Source organism: Pyxicephalus adspersus, chromosome 9, assembly GCF_032062135.1.
Source record: "Pyxicephalus adspersus chromosome 9, UCB_Pads_2.0, whole genome shotgun sequence".
NCBI classification, from domain to species: domain Eukaryota; kingdom Metazoa; phylum Chordata; class Amphibia; order Anura; family Pyxicephalidae; genus Pyxicephalus; species Pyxicephalus adspersus.
Window position 1 is genome coordinate 21,040,454 of NC_092866.1, and position 18,326 is coordinate 21,058,779.

The following is an 18,326-nucleotide window of genomic DNA, read 5'->3' on the forward strand; positions in this document are numbered from 1 at the left end:
AGGGGACAATCAATGGAACATGAGTGATCATGAGTGACTTTCAACAATAAATGTGTACTGTAGTCTTCTTCATGGAAAAATAAGACATACCCTGAAAATAGGACCCAGGGCATATTTTGGCATTTCAAAAAAATATAAGAGAGTGCCTTATAATCGGGGAAACAGGGTACATAGGTGCAGGTAAACCTAAAATGGATTTGTACAGCCATATTCCAAGGTGTATGACTTTACATAGCATCTTCAAATATTTTTGTATAAGCTGAACTAGGGTCAGTTTTTTGTAAGTACCTTCAAGTTTTTCCCCCTGTGACATAACTACAAGGTCTGCAAGAGATCCATTTTAGTGTAAAGGCAACCCTTTAGTTTTCTTTTACAGAAAACAGAAGAGTCTTTTCCTATGTGTTAACACTAAACTCTGGGCAAACCTAAAATGTTCTCAATACAATCCTCCTATTCTGAGCACATTTACCAAACATTTTTCACTAACCTTTAAAAGTTCTCTGCCACTGCTCAATTAATACAAACCTTTGCTTTGTATTGTCTGTGCTTATCATAGCACAAGAAGTAAATTCTTGTACTATGACTCATTGAACTGCTTTGTGACTACATGGAGTTTAAGTTTATCAGAAACTTCTGTGAATAAACGCCATGGCAGCAGAATAGTACATTTCTGCAAGGACGGGACTTTTTAAGGTCATACCACTGGCTCTCACACACCGTTTTAGCATTCAGGCATTCTTGAACCAGCAGTGTTTGCATTCAGAAACACCCATACATATGAAGCTGAGATCAAATGATTGGCAGGCAGAAAACAAAGGGGAAGGCCAGGACCATACAGTTAGGGAGACATGGGCTTGGTAATCTTTGAAGTCTATCAACCTGGAAGTAGGGTGGGCTTAAGATATCCGCTGCCACTGATACTGCTTGTTGTGTAGAGGTCGGAGTGTGCAAGGAAATGAGACTAATCACTTTCAGCCTTGCAGAGGACTGTAAAGAAGTGGCCAAAAAGAATTTTATTTAAAATTCACATTTTTATATCCATGACCCTGCTATTTTTTTTAATGTTTAACAAAGGTTTGGGTATGCCAGGTAAGTTAGTCTTTTTATTATTTGGACTTGGATAAGGATTTATCACGTTACAGATGTTATTTGTGCACAGATATAAACATTTCCTAAGGATTTACAATCTTTTCCTTACAGTCCTAAATATTCCATCATTAAGTGCAATGTACAAAAATCTCTTGTATGAATACATTTTATAAGCAATCACTTATTCCAGAAAATATAATTCAGACTGCGATCACCATGGAATAGTTTTCCCTTGCCAGTCCACAAAAGTGCCACTTTGTTCGTCGCTCAAGGAATAGATGATTTTCATCATAGCGCCAACACTGTCTTCTGTTGTGAGTGGTGCCTGGGTAATATACAGAAACACACACACTGTGTTTACAAGTAAATAATACATATACTTTACATACATGCCTCTTGTTGGTCTTTATTTCTAAATTCATTTTTGTAGATAACAGTGATCAGAATGTTGGAATTCATCAATTAAATTACAAATAGGAAGTCAATATTTCAAGAAGCCTGTAATGACAGGAGTATGTAGGCTGCCTTTGCTAACTTCTCTTTAATATTGTAATTTACTTGCAGATCGAATCTTGAATGAACATAAAGTTCTGGGGTTTTGACTCCACTGACTGCAGATGTGTTTCGCTTCATTGACTCGAAATATTGAAACCAGTGCCACCCGGGGAACTCGGCAGTAGCTACCTATATCTACAGGTTTTCTTTATACCTTACCTGATCAGTTCCCATGTCTGTCTTCACCCATCCTGGATGTATGGCAATTGAAATGATACCATCTTGCTTGTACCCCACTGCATGGCATCTTGAGAGAATGTTTAGAGCTGCCTACATTAGAGATAAAAAGCATAATAGAGTTAGGTCTTGGGTGACTGAAATTGATCTGTGTTCGACTTTTACATTTAGCATAACTCAGTCAGAGCTGCTTTGACACGCTAAGGAGTTCAATTGAAACAGCTTATGCCCAGCTTCTCCAGACACTGCAAAATGGATGAGAATTTTATCAAGTTTGGCTGAGCTTATAGGTGTTAAGTCTCAAGGCATTACCAGAGAAAGTAGTCCTCTGAATGACTTACCTGACAGCCTTCCCGAACTCTGATAAACAGCACTTGGTGTGTGGTGGTTGGAGCAAGGGGAATGACAGCAACATCACAATAATGCTTTCTAACCCCTTAAAATATTAGATGAGAAAATCATTCTATGTAGTCCATAAATCTATGAACAATTGCAGATAGTAAGTACTGTCACCAAGACTGATAATACTTTGCTGCCACTGTTTATTTCTTGCGCAGTTGGAAGAAGTTTGTGAAGAGCAAACTGGGTAAACTCCCATTGTCCCAGTGTCATTCTCATCAGAGTTTTTCTTTTACCCCTCCTCATTCTTAATTACCACTTCGGCCCACAGACTTCTTACATTGTGCTTACCTAGGAGGTTAGTGGCCTAGTGTTTTTTTCTTATTCAAGGTATTAGTTACTCCATTCTTGTGAGAATGTGTATTGGAATCTTGATTAAAACTTCTGAAATCAACATTTCTCTTGTGGCTCTCTATCAAAAGCCAGGAACTCACAAGATAAATAAATCTAGTTGGGGACACAAACAGCTGTTTGAACATTCTATATCGTTAAGTATGGATTAAGCATCACAGCATACTTACATACAGTATAAATGATCACAACATTATTTCTAGAGCAGGGGTGTCAAACTCAAATACACAGTGGGCCAAATTAAAAACATAGACAAAGTTGTGGGCCAAACTTGAAACTGAAATAGCACCGCTACTACAATTCCCTGCGTCTATAATACAGTCCGATGCGGGGCCACGCATAGGCAGAGAGGGCGCTGGCCTAAAGACGCGAGTGATGCTGGGAATTGTAGTAGCGGCGCTATTTCAATGCAGCAGCAGGTCACCTGCAATTCATATTTAGGATTCTTTTGGGGGCCAAAAAAAGGACGTTACTGGCCAGATTTGGGCCGTGGGCCAGAGTTTGACACTCCCTGTACTACAGCATGCATGGCATAGAACCCTATGGCATATTCACTCCCCTACCTTACTGCAGCGGTAAGAAATAACTGGAAAATGATCAAAAAGGCTTGGAACATCTTCTAGAGACCCTAGCAATGCAGAGATGTGGACAATAGCTGATTTCCCAGTGCCTTCTGCTCTTTTCATCAGTCGGTGATATGCCTGCATAAAAGGACAAGAATAAAAAATTTATTTTAATGAAACTTATCAAATGAACACATTTTGAATGAAGTATATAATATTTCTAAAACATTGCCATTAATACAAAAAGCCTCATACCAAGTTATATGGCAGGCAAGTTTTTTTTTTTTTTTTTTTACAACAGATTAAAATTGCAATGTTAATTGTGACTCATTTTTCAAGTATGGGATTATTAAAAAAGGCAACACAAATATGAAACATGCAACTGAATGGCTAATTACTAAATGAACGCTATTACTCCTAATAAAATATTATTGCATCAGATTACATTGGTTTTCCACACACTAAACCTAATGTTTACCCTTTGTTTTCATGTTGTATTGGATTGGAGTAGCGCATGGTTAATGTGGACATCTTACCTGAGGTTATGTAAACTGTCATTTATGACCCGTGTAAAATATTTGGATATAGGAGAAATAGGGCCATTTTATTTTGTGAAACCTATACATACCTTGTTGCAGCATAACAACCAAAATTATGACATCAACTTTGGTGAGTCTCTTTTTCAAATACACAATAGCAATTGGCTTCTCAACTTAATGACCACAGTTGGGCTTAACAGCTGCAGCCAAGACATCAGAACATAATCTCTGATCCAGAGGTATACAATCATTGGGTAAGGGCCTACTGCAGTTGGCCCCTAAACTCTTTGTCGCCTGGTATAGCACCATGGCAGGTACTCTTGCTCTAACACATCCTCATCAGCTAACGCTTTTCTGCCTAAAAAACCTGGCAGTGCAGATCACTCCCCTGGCAATTAGAATTCTTTAGAATGAGTTCAGCACTGACGTCCCAATCATAAAGCACATAAATGGCCTGATTTATTTAAGGCTCTTCAAGACTGGAGAGGATACACTTCATCAGTGAACCTGGGTGATCCAAAAAAACTTGAATGGCTTTGGCCCAAGATTAAAAAACATTTGCTAACAAACGGCAAACGACTTTAATCCATTTCAGGTTTGCTGTATTACCCATGTTCACTGATGAAAGTGTATTTTCTCCAGCCCTGAAGAGCTTTAATAAATCAGGACCAAAGCGTCTATAACCAGCATGTATGGGAACGATGCAGAATATGAGGAAGGCTCTGATGGTCTGATTAGCCTCATGTTTTATTGCCAATTACATGTGACACTGTTATTATGAATGACATTCCCCTAAACATTCCCTGGTGAGAATCCCCTAGGTCCATGTGTTTCAATGACAGTAATTGCTTCTCACCAGGGAATATTTGAGGGAATGCCAGATCCCTTATTTTATAAATAGAGTTGTATATGTGTTCACCACATCCTGCATAAAGAACTGCAAAATATTTTGTAGGAACCTTCACCTGCCAGATATGCGTGATAGCTAATGGGATATTTTTAATAAAAAATAAAGCAAAGATCTGTCTCTCCTACTCCAAAATCTCCATATTGTACCCTTAGAATGTTAATGTAACCTAATTGGTCAAAAATAAAGCTTTAAAGATGGTAGGGCCTATCAAATCCTTTTTATTTATAAAAATGTTGACTGTTCTCTTCGTCTGCTGATTGTTTTTCTTTTATATAAATGCAATCATCACAAATGGAAACTTCTGGTTATGATTGATAACTAAATGTAATTGTCAAAAAGTTTGTTTAAAATCTACCTGGGTTACTAACATTGGTCCCACTACGTTTATGTTATAGACGTTCAACATGTCCTCCGAAGTCTGGGACTCCAAATTGCTGTGAGTCAGAACTCCAGCATTGTTAATCAGCAGGTCCAGATGTTGTCCATTTAGATGTTTCTCCACTTCTTTTACAGATGCAGCAACACTTGAAGGACTGGTGACATCTACAGAGCAGCAGAAAGATACGCATGGTAAAGCTGACAGATACTGTAAATAATTGTGTGACTTATAAAATATAATGCTGCATATACTCATATTTTGAACATAAACAAAAAATAGCTAAATAGTTCACTCATAGAAGAGCTAGAGCATCAAAATTATTCTATAAAATCAACTGATTCACCAGGGTGACCTATAAACTTTTGGTAAGTTGCCCAAAAAGTAGCCTTTGTTCTCAATATGTGTTCCTCTCACATTCTAAAAACATGCAGTTAAGTTAATTGGTTTCCCCCCAAATTGACCTTAGACTGTGTTAATGACAAATGAGTATGGTAGGGACATTAGATTGTAAGCCAATTTGAGGGACAGTTAGTGGCATGACTATAAACTTTGTAAAGCACTGCATATTAGGTTGGTGGTATATAAATACTGTGTGACAATATTTAACATGACAAGCTTCCCCAATCTCCCCTCTTCCTTACTGTTCAGTTCCGCATCAGAATAAATTGTGTTTTTCCAATTGGAAATATTTCTCATTAACTAATTGCAGGCAGTAACTGGAGCTCTAAGGAAGTCTCATACAGAAGTTTTTGGGCTACACATAGACCTAAGGTTACAATAAAGCTGAACTTTGGCCCTACCTTTAGACTTGTACAGTTGTACGGGCCCTTCTTCAATACTGATCGAACTGCCCAAACTTAAAATTACATTCACAAGAGCAAAGCTAGTTTCTTGGTTGGAAGATGTCCAGTATCATCTAGCCCTTTCCTCCGCTCATATGTACAGAACATGTCCATTCCACCAGTCATAGTCTACCTGCACTATATTGAGAAGCACAAAGACCCAGCGACAATGGTAAGGCTAACAGATACTGTAAATATTTGTGTGACTTATAAAATATAATGCTGCGTGTACTCGTATTCTGATTCAGTACCCATCATTGAGTCTAAAATAAGGCATGTAATGGAAAAGTTTTAATTAAAACAAACATATTGAAAAAAGGAGTGTAAAGGGAATCTCAGGAAGGTGGATTAAAAAAATTAAACATCAGCTCTACATTTTAGGACATCTTAAGATCAATTTCTCCCTATTTTTTCTTACTTTTCCTTTTACTATTATGTTCTTTCCTTTTTCTATACCATCCCTTCCTCATTGTTTTCATCAATGTTGTCTTCATACAAGTTCCTACAGTGTTACACACACTTCCCAGCAACAGAGATGGTGACATTGCATTATTCTAATTGTTTTACATAAACTGTGTGTGCTATTTTAGATTTAAACAAGATTGCACTCAAGTATCTGATATATTAATTTCTATCATGTGATTTCTACTTAAACATTTAAAATGAATCAAACAATATACAAAATAATATGAACTTTTATACCTAAGTACAGAGGAATTGGGTGATAGCCCTAGAGATGGTTCACCCCTTTATTCTGTTTGCCAACCCCCAATGTATTCAAATATGCGGAACAAACAAAAAAAGAAGTTTTTTTTTGGCAAATGTAGTGCAAAGATTTTTTTAATAAAACAGGTGCTTGGAGTGCACTTATAACTAGATATAGTTCATCTAAAGCAGCGGTCACCAACCAGTGGTTTGCGAGAAAATTTTGGTGGTCCGCGGCTCTGGCTGGTATGCCCACCACTAGGTTCAGGAGAAGGACACCGCGGGGGGGGGGTGGGGGGCCAGCACTGTGGACCATGTCTCCCGTATGGATCGCAGGCTCAGGGCAGTGGGCAGAAGCTGTCTCTGGACACAACCCACCCACTCTCCCATCACAGGTCAGGGCGAGTTCTGGCATCATGACGTCACTATGGGGGAAGTTTCTTCACCTTTGAGTGACACAAGGCTCCTCGCGCATGCGCGGTCCGGAGTCTGTGGTCCATGACGTCCAAAAGGTTGGCAACCACTGATCTATAGAATATCACTAATCCTAATAATAAGAAGAAATCCACTATCAGCAGTGACATATCTTGACACACTGGATTGATGAGAACACCAAGAACAGTCTTGAGGCCTCAATACTTGGGTTTGATCACAAAACATGCCAATTTACATAAACCCTTAGGGACCACATAATAGGATCATAAAACTTACCTATTTGAACAAGTATAACATTTTGGTGTTTTTCAGACAAGTTTTTGAGTACCTACAAAGGGAAACAAAAAAATATTGTGTTTAATTATCTTATAATACATAAAGATTTTCTTGGTAATACATAAGAGAACATCTTGGACAACACTAGACAATGACAACAAGCATAATATACTATATATAGTGCTGACATAAAAAACTACTAACAATATCGCTTCTATTATGCATTGGCTATAGGTTTTGGATAGAAACTGATTCCAAAAGGAAGTGTCTTTAATGTGGACACCTGTGTTCATGTAAATAGATAAAACATGCTACTAATACCTGACAGAGGTTTGATTTCATCCAACTTCTGTTCACCTACTGCTATCTGTAACCCAGCCAAGCCAAAACGATTAACTTCCAAAGGTCGTAATTTGCATTTTTTTTTACTTAGCCTTGCTTGGTAGTTACCAGTGCCTAAGTCTTTTGGTATTGTTCTTAGGCCCTTGACATTCTAATGTAACCTTTTTTCAATGGGGGAACTCCATGAAATAATTTTCAGGTCTTTAGGGAACCCCTGCTATAATTACTATTAGCATTACTGTGGTGATCAATAAGAAAAAAGGCCTCTTACATGGTTAGTCAGTGGGAAGAATGCCACCTGTACAGAAAGCCAAAACCATCATTAGTATCTACTAAACTGACAAAGACAAAAATTGCTTTTTGTTCAAGGAACCTCTGGAGAACCTAGGGTTCCACAGAACTCTTGTTGAGAAACACTGTTCTCCATATAAAAGCAGAGATTTCATAGTAGCTCCAGGTGGCACTTGGGCTCAAGAAGTAATGGTACCTTAAAATGATCTTACCAATAGGGCTCATATAACATAAATGTATTCACTATTTATATGTTGACACATGAAAAGCTACATAAAGGTTCAATGGTTAGAATCGCTCCTTAAAGATTTTGCGACATTGGAAGGTCTGTTTGTAATAATTCAATTATTTTCTCTAGTAATATAATCAGGAAAAAAAATGTAGACATCTATAGGTTCCTAGGGGTTCCGCCATTGGCCTCTGTTGGGTCCCCAAAGGTCGTTTTTTTTATCTCCAGCAGGCTACCACTGAGGGGGAATCATTGAGTAGCAATGGACAGACTTATTTCAGCCAGATGGTAATCTCCTAATGTTAGCCAGCAGTGCAGGATGAGAAGAGCAGCTCATCATTCCCAGGTACACATGAGATGGCTGGGGCAAATATTTGTTATTTCATGAACCTGCCCAGAGGAATACCTTTTGCATTGAACATGCACTGCTAGTAATACTAGTTTTAGTTTTTTAACAAACACCAATGCATTATTAGTGTCTCCAGCAAAGTACATTACCCAAGGCTGAGTTATATTGAATACTATCTGTGCAATTCCATATTTCTGTGTTTTTGCTTAGCTCCGTGATTGTAGGAAAATTTTCTTCACAGCTTTCTTCCATTACAACCCTGTTTTGTTGTGATTCAGTGGCTTTAGACGCCTGAAAACCAGCAGTGCATATTGCACATTTGTAAAGCATTTTGGCATCCCTGATATACAGTCATATTGATGCTTTGTTACAGGGTGACATTATTCTGTCCCTGTATCCAAGCTGTGCTGTCACGGTCCCTTCCGTGACTGAGGTTAGATGATCTGTGAGACAAGCTGCATGTGAGGTTATCTGACTGTCTCTTTGTTTTTACTTGTTTGTGTTGTTTTTTTTTTAATGACCACACCTCTTGTATCATCAGCAGGTGATCATTACTGCTCCTCCATTTAGTCTGGCCTCACACTTCATGTTATGCGGTTGATATTCACTTCTGGGATGTGAAAAGCTGGAGTGTTGTCCTCTCCAGAGTTCCTGCGTCTCTATTTGCTATTAAGATAAGTTGAACTACTTTTGGTGTTTTGTTGTTACTAGGCCTCAGGGAGACACTGGTTCTTTCATCAGAGAAGGAACCAGTAGTTTCAAGCACAGTCACTATTCCTAGGGCCTAGGTTCCAGTGTATGAGTATTCCCACCATCAGTGGACACTCATATGGTCAGGAGGCAAGGCTAGGTTGGGGTGTCTGTAAGGAGTGACCATTCCCTTTTCCCTAGCCATTGGAGGCCTAGTCCCTTGTATTTACCTTTCTGTTTCCCTCCCCTCCCTGTATCCAAGCCGTGCTTCTGCATTGTCACTCATCAAAAGGGCATTAAAGAAAGACTACAAGTGTCTGTTTCAGAAGATGAAGTCCACTGTTGTCACCAGCTTGATGTACAATCTCAATATATACCCGGGTAAATCTTTTCATTACATTTTAAAGTATGTCCCAAAAAAATCATGCAAATGTGTATATCAATAGACCCAATTTTAGAAGATATTATGTATATGTACCCCAATTTTTGAAGATATTATCATCCTAAGCCAGTTCATACACTACCAAACTGAGGATATCACTGGCAATTTAGAGTGTCCTGTAAGGATTTTGAAAAAGACAATGGATGATTTAAATTTTATCTCAAGCTCAATGTCAACTTTTGAAATTAACAGTAATCCAATCATGGTGGCATTTACCTTTAAAAATAAATGTTAATTTATTTCTGGTGTTGACATTAGATGGGTACTATTTTAATATTGATAATATATTGATATTATATTGATTTTCTTTAGAGTTTCTGTTGTTTATTTGTGCTTAGTCTTTACCAGTTTGTCTTTTTCTAATCCTTCAGTCTCTATAATAAACACTTTGCAGGTAGGGGTGTATGGGAGCATTCCAAAACCTGCTAAAACTGCATTCCAGACCTAGGATGGTACATAGCTAAAAAGTCAATGGGAAAAATAGATCTGTGTGCCGAAAACAAAATAGCCGAAGAAATGGCAGTGTTGGTGGACACCATCATTTCTGGGGGGCAGAAAGACGTAGGTGTGGGTCATAATCTGCAAATCTGTTCATACTTGTAAATTATAGCAAAAGCTCACCAAGGCTGATTCCACTTTAGGTATACATAAGTATATTAAACAATACACATTCTTTCTAAAAAGAAAACTCTTCTAAGACAGTTGTTGTCCAAAGGACTCCTTTAAGGCTCCTTTCATCTCCTGTTCCATTGGCACCTAAAAAAATTATAGCCATCATTTTCTGTACCAGTAACAAAGGTCAAAAAAACAGAGGGGTAAATCCCCTCCACATAGGGACACCAATAGATTCCAACCCTTCCCTACTAAGATTGAGCTGAATATAGAAAACCTGATGTATTACAAACCAAGAAAGATTTAATTGGTTTCTAATTATTTCCAAGGATTAATCTACAGCGCTGCATAATATGTTGGCGCTATATATATCCTGTTTATTATTAATAATAATTAATCCTGCATAAAATTAACTTATATATATATATATATATATATATAAATAATTCCAATGTTATTTGTCCAAACTACATCGAGTCTAGTGATCTTGGCTAAAAGATTGTGAATTAAATAATGAGCTACAGTTAATTACAACAGGAAATTCTTGTACAAGAATGTGGATTGCTGAGTCTCAGATATTTGTATGTTCTGGTATGGCAGCAAAACATGAAATCAGTATTAGAAAGAAATAAAGGTCTATTTTTAGCAATTAATGTGTGGTAGCGTCTGATGGTTCAGTCTGCTCCTTGCTTATTTAAACATGACAGTGTTTGCAAAATATCTGTTTTCAGTTATACCTGGCTTTGTGGCCCCTCTAGATTCCGGCAGGTAGCAAAGATCTTTTGTGGGGGGTTTGGGCTCTTCAGGAATTGCTGCACAAATTCCAGTCCTATCCCCCTGCTTGAACCAGTGATTAGAACAGATTGGATCTTGAAGTCAGACATTGTGTTCTGCATTCCCCAAGGCTCGCCTTCACTCTTCTGCAGCAAAGCAGTCTTTTGTACCAACCCTTTTTATAGGCTGCTCTTAGTTGGACCCTGAGTCCTCTTCCTGTGCAGGAAGTAAATGAAACATGATCAGCCAGCAAATTGTCCAACATTTAACACTTTCCTTCTCACTACTATGGTAAATTTGGCAAATTTATTTTTTTTTATTTTTTTTTTTTTTTTTAATACTGACTTTTTTAAATACTAATTTTACATATTGATTTTTGTGCAAGTAATAAGTCACCTGCTTCTTTTAGGTTTCAAAGCCTGGACCCCTTACAAGTCATCGTATGTTCTTCTATTCTCATATTTTCTGATCTGAGTCTTTCCTATATAAGCATGTGTTTCAAAAATAAACACTAAGAAAAACTATAGATACATATATTTTGACAGTAAATAAATATTGTAAAATGTGTTATGTTTTTTAAATAATGTTCTCAGCTGCAGCAGCAATAAAATACACATATTGCATGAAGGGATGCTATTGGTGGCTCAGTGGGGATGTATTGAACCGCTGCAGAGAGGACACTGCTCAAAGACAGCTGTGGTCCTCCCTGCAGCCTGTCACCAGGTTGTAAAGTTTATATACTGCTGTTGCAGATAAAAACAAAATTGAAAGAGTGTAATAGTTTGTAGCTCTGAATTATCTTTTTACATATACCATATAACATGAAATGTTAATGTGAGTTTTAAATATATGTTTTCTTTTTTTGTACATTGCATATCCTGTAGAATGTTCTCCCCAGATTTGTTTTCAACAGGTTGGGAGGAAGCTATAGCTTGATGGTCCAAGTACAGTGCTAGCGCAGGATTGACTCTGCAGGTCTAAACCTGACCTTATACAGCAAACCTACACCAGAGCTCTGCTGAGGCCAATAAGTAGGTAATGATGTAAACCAGCAGTCGCCAACCGGTGGTCCTCAAAAAAATTTTGGTGGTCGTGACTCTTTCTCCCATATGGAAACAACCTGCCCACTCTCCCATCGCAGGCTCAGACCTGCTTGCCAAACATCCTGGGGGGACAGTACAGCAGGGCTGTGAACAGAACTTTTGTTGCGTCTACAGCCCTGCGCTTTTATCCCCCCCCTTTGAGTGACACACGGCTCCCCAAGCATGTGCGGTCCGAGTTCAGTGAATTTAGTGGTCCCTGGGATCGGAAAGGTTGGCAACCACTGATCTAAACTTTAGCAAACTTTCAGTGAACGCCTAACTTGTCCGTTCTGCTGGTAGAGGTTCAGGAGTGAAAAGGATACACATTCAGTAAAATATGCAAAGTATAAATCTGCTGAAAACACCATGTAGCAATTTTCCATGGTGTAATGTCATGTCTGTTTAAAGACTTCATATTCATATTTTATATTTGATAGGGGTCACATGATATTATTTTCTGTCCTCTCCTTCACCCCCCACATTTAGAACATCTCCATGTAGTGCCAGTTTAACTGAGTTTCGTCTCCAAAATACTCCCCTACCTGTTCTAACTATATTACTGTAACCTCCTCCTCACTGGTATTCCACTAACCCGACTCTCTCCTCTACAATTTATTATGAATGCTGCAGCCAGACTCATCCATCCTTCCCTCTGCTCCTCTTCCGCTGCATCTCTTTGTAGTTCTCTTCATTGGCTTCTATTGCACCTGAGAATCAAATTCATCTCCTCTGCTTTGCCTTCAAATCTCTTCACAGCTCTTGTCCCACTTACTTTTCTGATGTAAAACAAATACTCCCATAGCTCCTCCAATGACCTCCTCACTCATAACCTCATCACAAGCACAGCTCCAAGACTTTCCTAGGGCTGCCCCAACTTTCTGGAACTCTGTTTATTGTCCTATTTGACTTCTACTTTCCACACAATTAAAAGAGCACTTAGAATCTTTTCAAACTCATCTACCCATCTTCTGTCATTCATATCCCCCTCCTATTGTGTGCTACTTCCTCTACCTTTTAGACTGTAAGCTCTTTCAGGCAGAGTCCTCTCCTCCTCCTCTGTCATTGTTTGTATCTGTCTGTCATTTACGACCCCTATTTAATGTACAGCACTGTGTATTATGTTGGTGGTATATAAATGTTTTTTTAATTATTAATAATAGCAATAATTTTGATATGCATTTATTTATGAGCTTATGATCCTCGTGTCTTACCAAAGACTTGCCTGGACCTATGTTTTAGTGGTGTTTGTTTCAGACTTCACAAAGGTAGATTCATAATGTACTGCCTGTTGTCATATATGGAAAATGTACATCACGGTCGATGTAAGGCCACATAGATGACTATGTCTCCTAATACAACAGACATTATGCTTAGAAATGAAGAACACACACACACATGCATAAAAAGACACAGTGGTCCATTGAGTGCGCTGATGTGATCTTTATTTTCTTTTTTTTCCTTTTTATATATAGATCAGAATTTGTTCCAAGCACTTTAATTAAATTCTTCAGCCATGACCTTTGCCTTCTTAAGTCAAGACTGCACATATAAATTTCAGTGAATCAGCAGTCTCTGTAACACACAGAAAGGATGCACCACCTGCTGCTCTTCAGTCCTCCTATGAATGCCCCCTTAGCCAGTCATTTTGATACCTACCAAAAAGTTTTTTAATGTCATACACAGTGCAGATACATTTTCACAGCTGCAGTGATACTAATCCAAACACGGCTGCTGCATGTTTGAAAGAAAAAAAAAACTTGTTACCCCTCCTAATGATATAAGTCAAAGTACACAGACAGACTCCTTTGCTGTACCTGTAGTGATCTGACTTTGAGAGCCACAGCCTTTATCTAGTAATATAATTCTTCTATTTGTATGGCCCTATAACCAACGCACAGCAATTGGGATGTTTGTGTTTACTTGGGGGGAGGAAACCTTTTATTGTGAAATAAATATAAAAAAAAAATAGTAAAGAATATATTAGAATATGCATTCATAAGAATTTTTAAAACTCAGAAATGTTAACTTCTTTTCAGTCTACAAAAGTCCTAGTTTGTTGAAAGGTCAGTGACCAGATCATTTTATTATCCTAGACTAACTGTCTTCTATGATCAGTGGAGCCTAGATGAAGAAAATTAAATAATGAATATCCTGTCATGGACATTAAAATTTATTAAGCTAGTATGATCTAAGATAATTTTATGTCAAATAATCAAATAATAAATTATGTAATTTATACTGTTCCGGCATATGAATAATTCTCAAATGGAGACTTTGAGTCTACATTCACCAGTGAATATGGCATTCTATTGCTTTTTAGTAATTGTAAGGTAAAGATGCCTTGTGGGTCCTTCCTTAAATTGTATATTTTTGTTAAAGGAACTAATTGGGATTCGGTGGTCATTGTTAAAGTTGACCCCATAACCCCAAATGAGCTGCTTTCCTAGGTCTTTTCTACCTATGGATAGATAGCTTGGATCGCATTGAACAAGGGTGGGCAGGGGCTGGAGCAGCAGTTGATAGTGGGAAATGGAGCGAAATACAATTTAAAATTATACACAGAGCTTAAAGTGCTTTTCATATTCACAACTCTACACCAGTTGAAGCACAGTGCCTTACTAGCTGGCCAAAATTAACGGCTTAGTAACTTAGAATACTCCCTGTGGCAGTGTCCTGCTATAGCCAACTTCTGGAAAGATACTTTTGAACTTATGAACACTGTCACTTCTGGCAACTATGTTCTATCCCTGTCTGTGGCTATTTTTCATGTTAGCACCTCTGTTGATTGACCTACGGGACAGCAACACCTTTAGTAATTCAAGAATTTGTTTGTTAGCTGCAAAAACTGTATAATGAATATTTGTCTCTTTAAAACTCCCCCCACGGTTGCTCGGTTGACACAGACCCTCCACAAGTTCATTCTCATGGAAAAGCTTTATGCTTATAAACACCCTAATACACATAATTTTTTTTTCCAGGTGTGGCTTACATTTTTCTAAAACATACTTTAAATCCTGAATGTCGCAATTCAAACCTTTTGTGGTACGCCATGGAATGACATTTACACCCCTTCTTCCTGCACAGCCTCACAACTTTTCTTACCCTGTATCTCTCTATTTCATTGATAAAGACATATACACGTCCACCCTCATTTATTACAGTAGTTGAACGACCAACCTAACCCCCTGTACAATCCTCTACCCCAATCTTCCTTTTCTTTTCCCTCCTTTGGTTATGTTTACTTTTTTCCTTGATTCCATCCTTACTTGTCCCCATAATTCTAAAAATTCCTCTCACTGGTATAAAAATAGGACCAGATTTTGTGGCTGTAGGTGAACTCTTCCATACACAACCATTACATATATGTATCCAAAGTGTCACCCCTTTGGAAGAATATAACTTACTGGATCACTTACATCAACAGTCTACTTCCTTCTGTAAGCGCGGGTCCCTCTTCTCCTGAAATGCCCACACGACCTCTGTCTTCATTGGCTGAAAGCCATTATCAGTGTTTATCTTTTTCAGCCAATCAAGGGAGAGGTCGTGAGTGCGAGAACACGTGCCATAGCTCCGCTAGAGGTTCCCAAAGCAGTGTGTACATACAGACTGTTTCCTATAAGGACCTCCCCAATCAATGGAGACTTCATTTGGGGACACTGCTCCCAGCAACCCTAGCAGAGCCTGGGCAAGTGTTCTGTACACGTGCCAATGCTCCGCTGGGGACTCGGGAACAGTATCCTCATACAAACTCTCCCTTGATTGACTGAAGTAAAAAAAAAAACTCTGATGACTGATCAGCACTAGAGGAGAATGGGGAGACTTGTCCTCATTGGCCCTCCAGTGCTTGTGGATCCCACACTGTCAGGAGTCCCAAGGCTGTGCTAATGTCATGCAGCCATGGGAATCATCCTTTCATAGTGAGACAACCTGTAAAAAAGTAAAAGTACAGGTAAACACCAATCGCATACATATAATAAAAATACTTTAACATTAAAGTCTAGTCTCATTGTTTATGTTTATATATATATATATATATATATTATTTTTTTTTTTAAATTCTTTCAGGGAATGAGAAAGGGGGTTTTATGTACCTCTGTACTCATTCCTTGGGGTTAAAATTTAAATTCCTAAAAACGCTTGTAAAAAATTGCGGCAAAACACGTCATATGCGTTTAGTTTTTCAGCGTTATATGTCAAGCTTTAAATTGCCTGTAAAAATGCATAAAAACACATATAAATGTGCCATGTAGACCCAGCCTTTTACATGTGACAAACAAGCAAACAATTGCTTTTATGGAACATACCTGATGATTTCCACTTTGGCCTGTACAAGTTGCAAAGATGTTTGTATATACATTATTATTATTATTATACATACAGCAAATTTTAATAAAATATACAAATATTGGACCTAATACAATATACCTGACTTTAGATCTCTATTTGGTCTCTACAAGTTGCAAGCATGTTCTGTAATAAATTTCAGAAACTGCTGAACAAACTCGGTCCAATTCCTTTGTTGGATCCAGGCCCAAATATGTTGTCGATCTAAAGAAATGGCATTTTACTTTGGCTCACTATAAGTGCTGATGATGTCTATATACTTCTCACACATTTAATTATCTCTTTCTTCTATATGACTGGGAAAAATTTCACCAAGCAAATAAAACATGCTGTTGCTATTTAAGTTCATTTCTGTCCGGATTTATATGTATAAAAGCGGTACATTTATAAAGGTATTAAAATTTATTTTACCTGTAATTCTGTACAGGTAAATACAGTACCTGTAATTTTTAGGCATATCTCACCGAAATATGTCCAATATTTATTAAATTTATTAATAAACTTTAAATTAAAAAAAACACAAAAATCTGTTAAAACAAGGGTGCATAAATAAATAAAAAAAAATGAAAATAATGATTACATGGTATTGGATACAATAGAGTTATTTTGTATTGAATCCAATACAAAATAATTTGAAATTCCCCCCACGCTACCGTAAGCACTGACGTCACGGGGATCTCCCAGGAGACATCTGCGCTCTTGCCGGGGGACAGATCAGACGAAGAGGACACGCAGCCACAGGATGGGCATGGACAGGCAGAACACTGGAGGACACCGATGGGACCAGGTAAACCACTTTCAGCAGGTTTTTTTTTGCCCTGAGCCACACTCAGGCTTACTGCTCAGGAGGTTTAAAACAACCCAGTCCACGTTATCTTAGGACATTTATTATTGAGTGCCAAATATGTATGTACATGTATGACAGGTATAACGTTTAGATCAGTGGTGTCCAACCTTTTTTTATCTGGGGGCCGCATTTGACATTGGGATAAAACTTGCAAGCCACAATGAAAACAAACATTAAAGATGTATGTTTAAAAATAGAATAGTTTTAATTTATATTTAAATTAAATTGAAATGCTTCTAGTAACCATAACCTACATGCACCACATAAAAGAAATGACAAATCAAGAATTTCTGCACTCACCATTTGATGGTCATTTTATTATTGAAAGATACAAAACTAAATCTATCTTACAGTGCTGGCCGGTCATATATTGCTCCCAGCTCACCATTCCTGTACCACAGAGCAGAAACTACCCCATACAATGCGTCCTGTCAGCTTTAGGAGGCCGCTAACCTTCTTGATATCCCAAAATCTTTGTAATGGATACTTCCAGAGAAATGCAATTCATGTGTCAGATATCCAGTGGGTAAATGTTCTTACTATTATATATTCAGGTCCATACATCTCCCCATTCCCGAAAAAAAATTAGGGTTCACAGAAGTGGCCAGATATGTGTGACAGGGTAGTACGGAATGATAGGTATCATACTTATCCTATACTTTATTATACCTACAGCTTTCCTTTCAGGAGAAATTGGTATTCAAAGAACATAAGCGGACATTTATTTGTTACAGGGCACCATGGTATGGTAGCAGTGATAAACTTTAGTCTGGGGGGGAGTTAGCCACAAGAGCCCCCCACTTAACCTACATTTCCCTTCCTATAATGGTAAAGAGAAATTTGGGTTCATAGAAGGTAAGTGACGAGGGTAGCACAGTATGACAAGTATAGTTTTTTGTATCTTGTGATGGAGCTGCAGTGATGTAATGTTATGGGGAGTTAGACACAAGAGTCATGCACTTGCAGTTATATTTCCCTTTTCTTACAGAGAAATTTTATTAGGGGGGGTGGCAAACGTCATTTCTTACTGGCTCCCATATTTACAGTAGCCAACATGTCTTTGTTCCAGAGGAATGAAAGTTCACAGAAGGTAAGTGTCCAGCT

At 38.0% G+C, this 18,326-nt stretch overlaps 1 protein-coding gene across 1 annotated transcript; it reads right to left on the reverse strand.

The window, feature by feature from the left end:
• Positions 1–969: 969 nt before the first annotated feature.
• LOC140338614 (C-signal-like) lies at positions 970–11,136 on the reverse strand. The gene is made up of 6 exons (XM_072422893.1): positions 10,913–11,136; positions 7,221–7,272; positions 4,939–5,126; positions 3,135–3,272; positions 1,804–1,914; positions 970–1,414 (listed from the first exon to the last, which is right to left on the reverse strand). Exons 1-6 carry the CDS (start codon positions 11,069–11,071, stop codon positions 1,301–1,303), a joined length of 762 nt encoding a protein of 253 aa, XP_072278994.1. The 5' UTR covers positions 11,072–11,136; the 3' UTR covers positions 970–1,300.
• Positions 11,137–18,326: the final 7,190 nt, after the last annotated feature.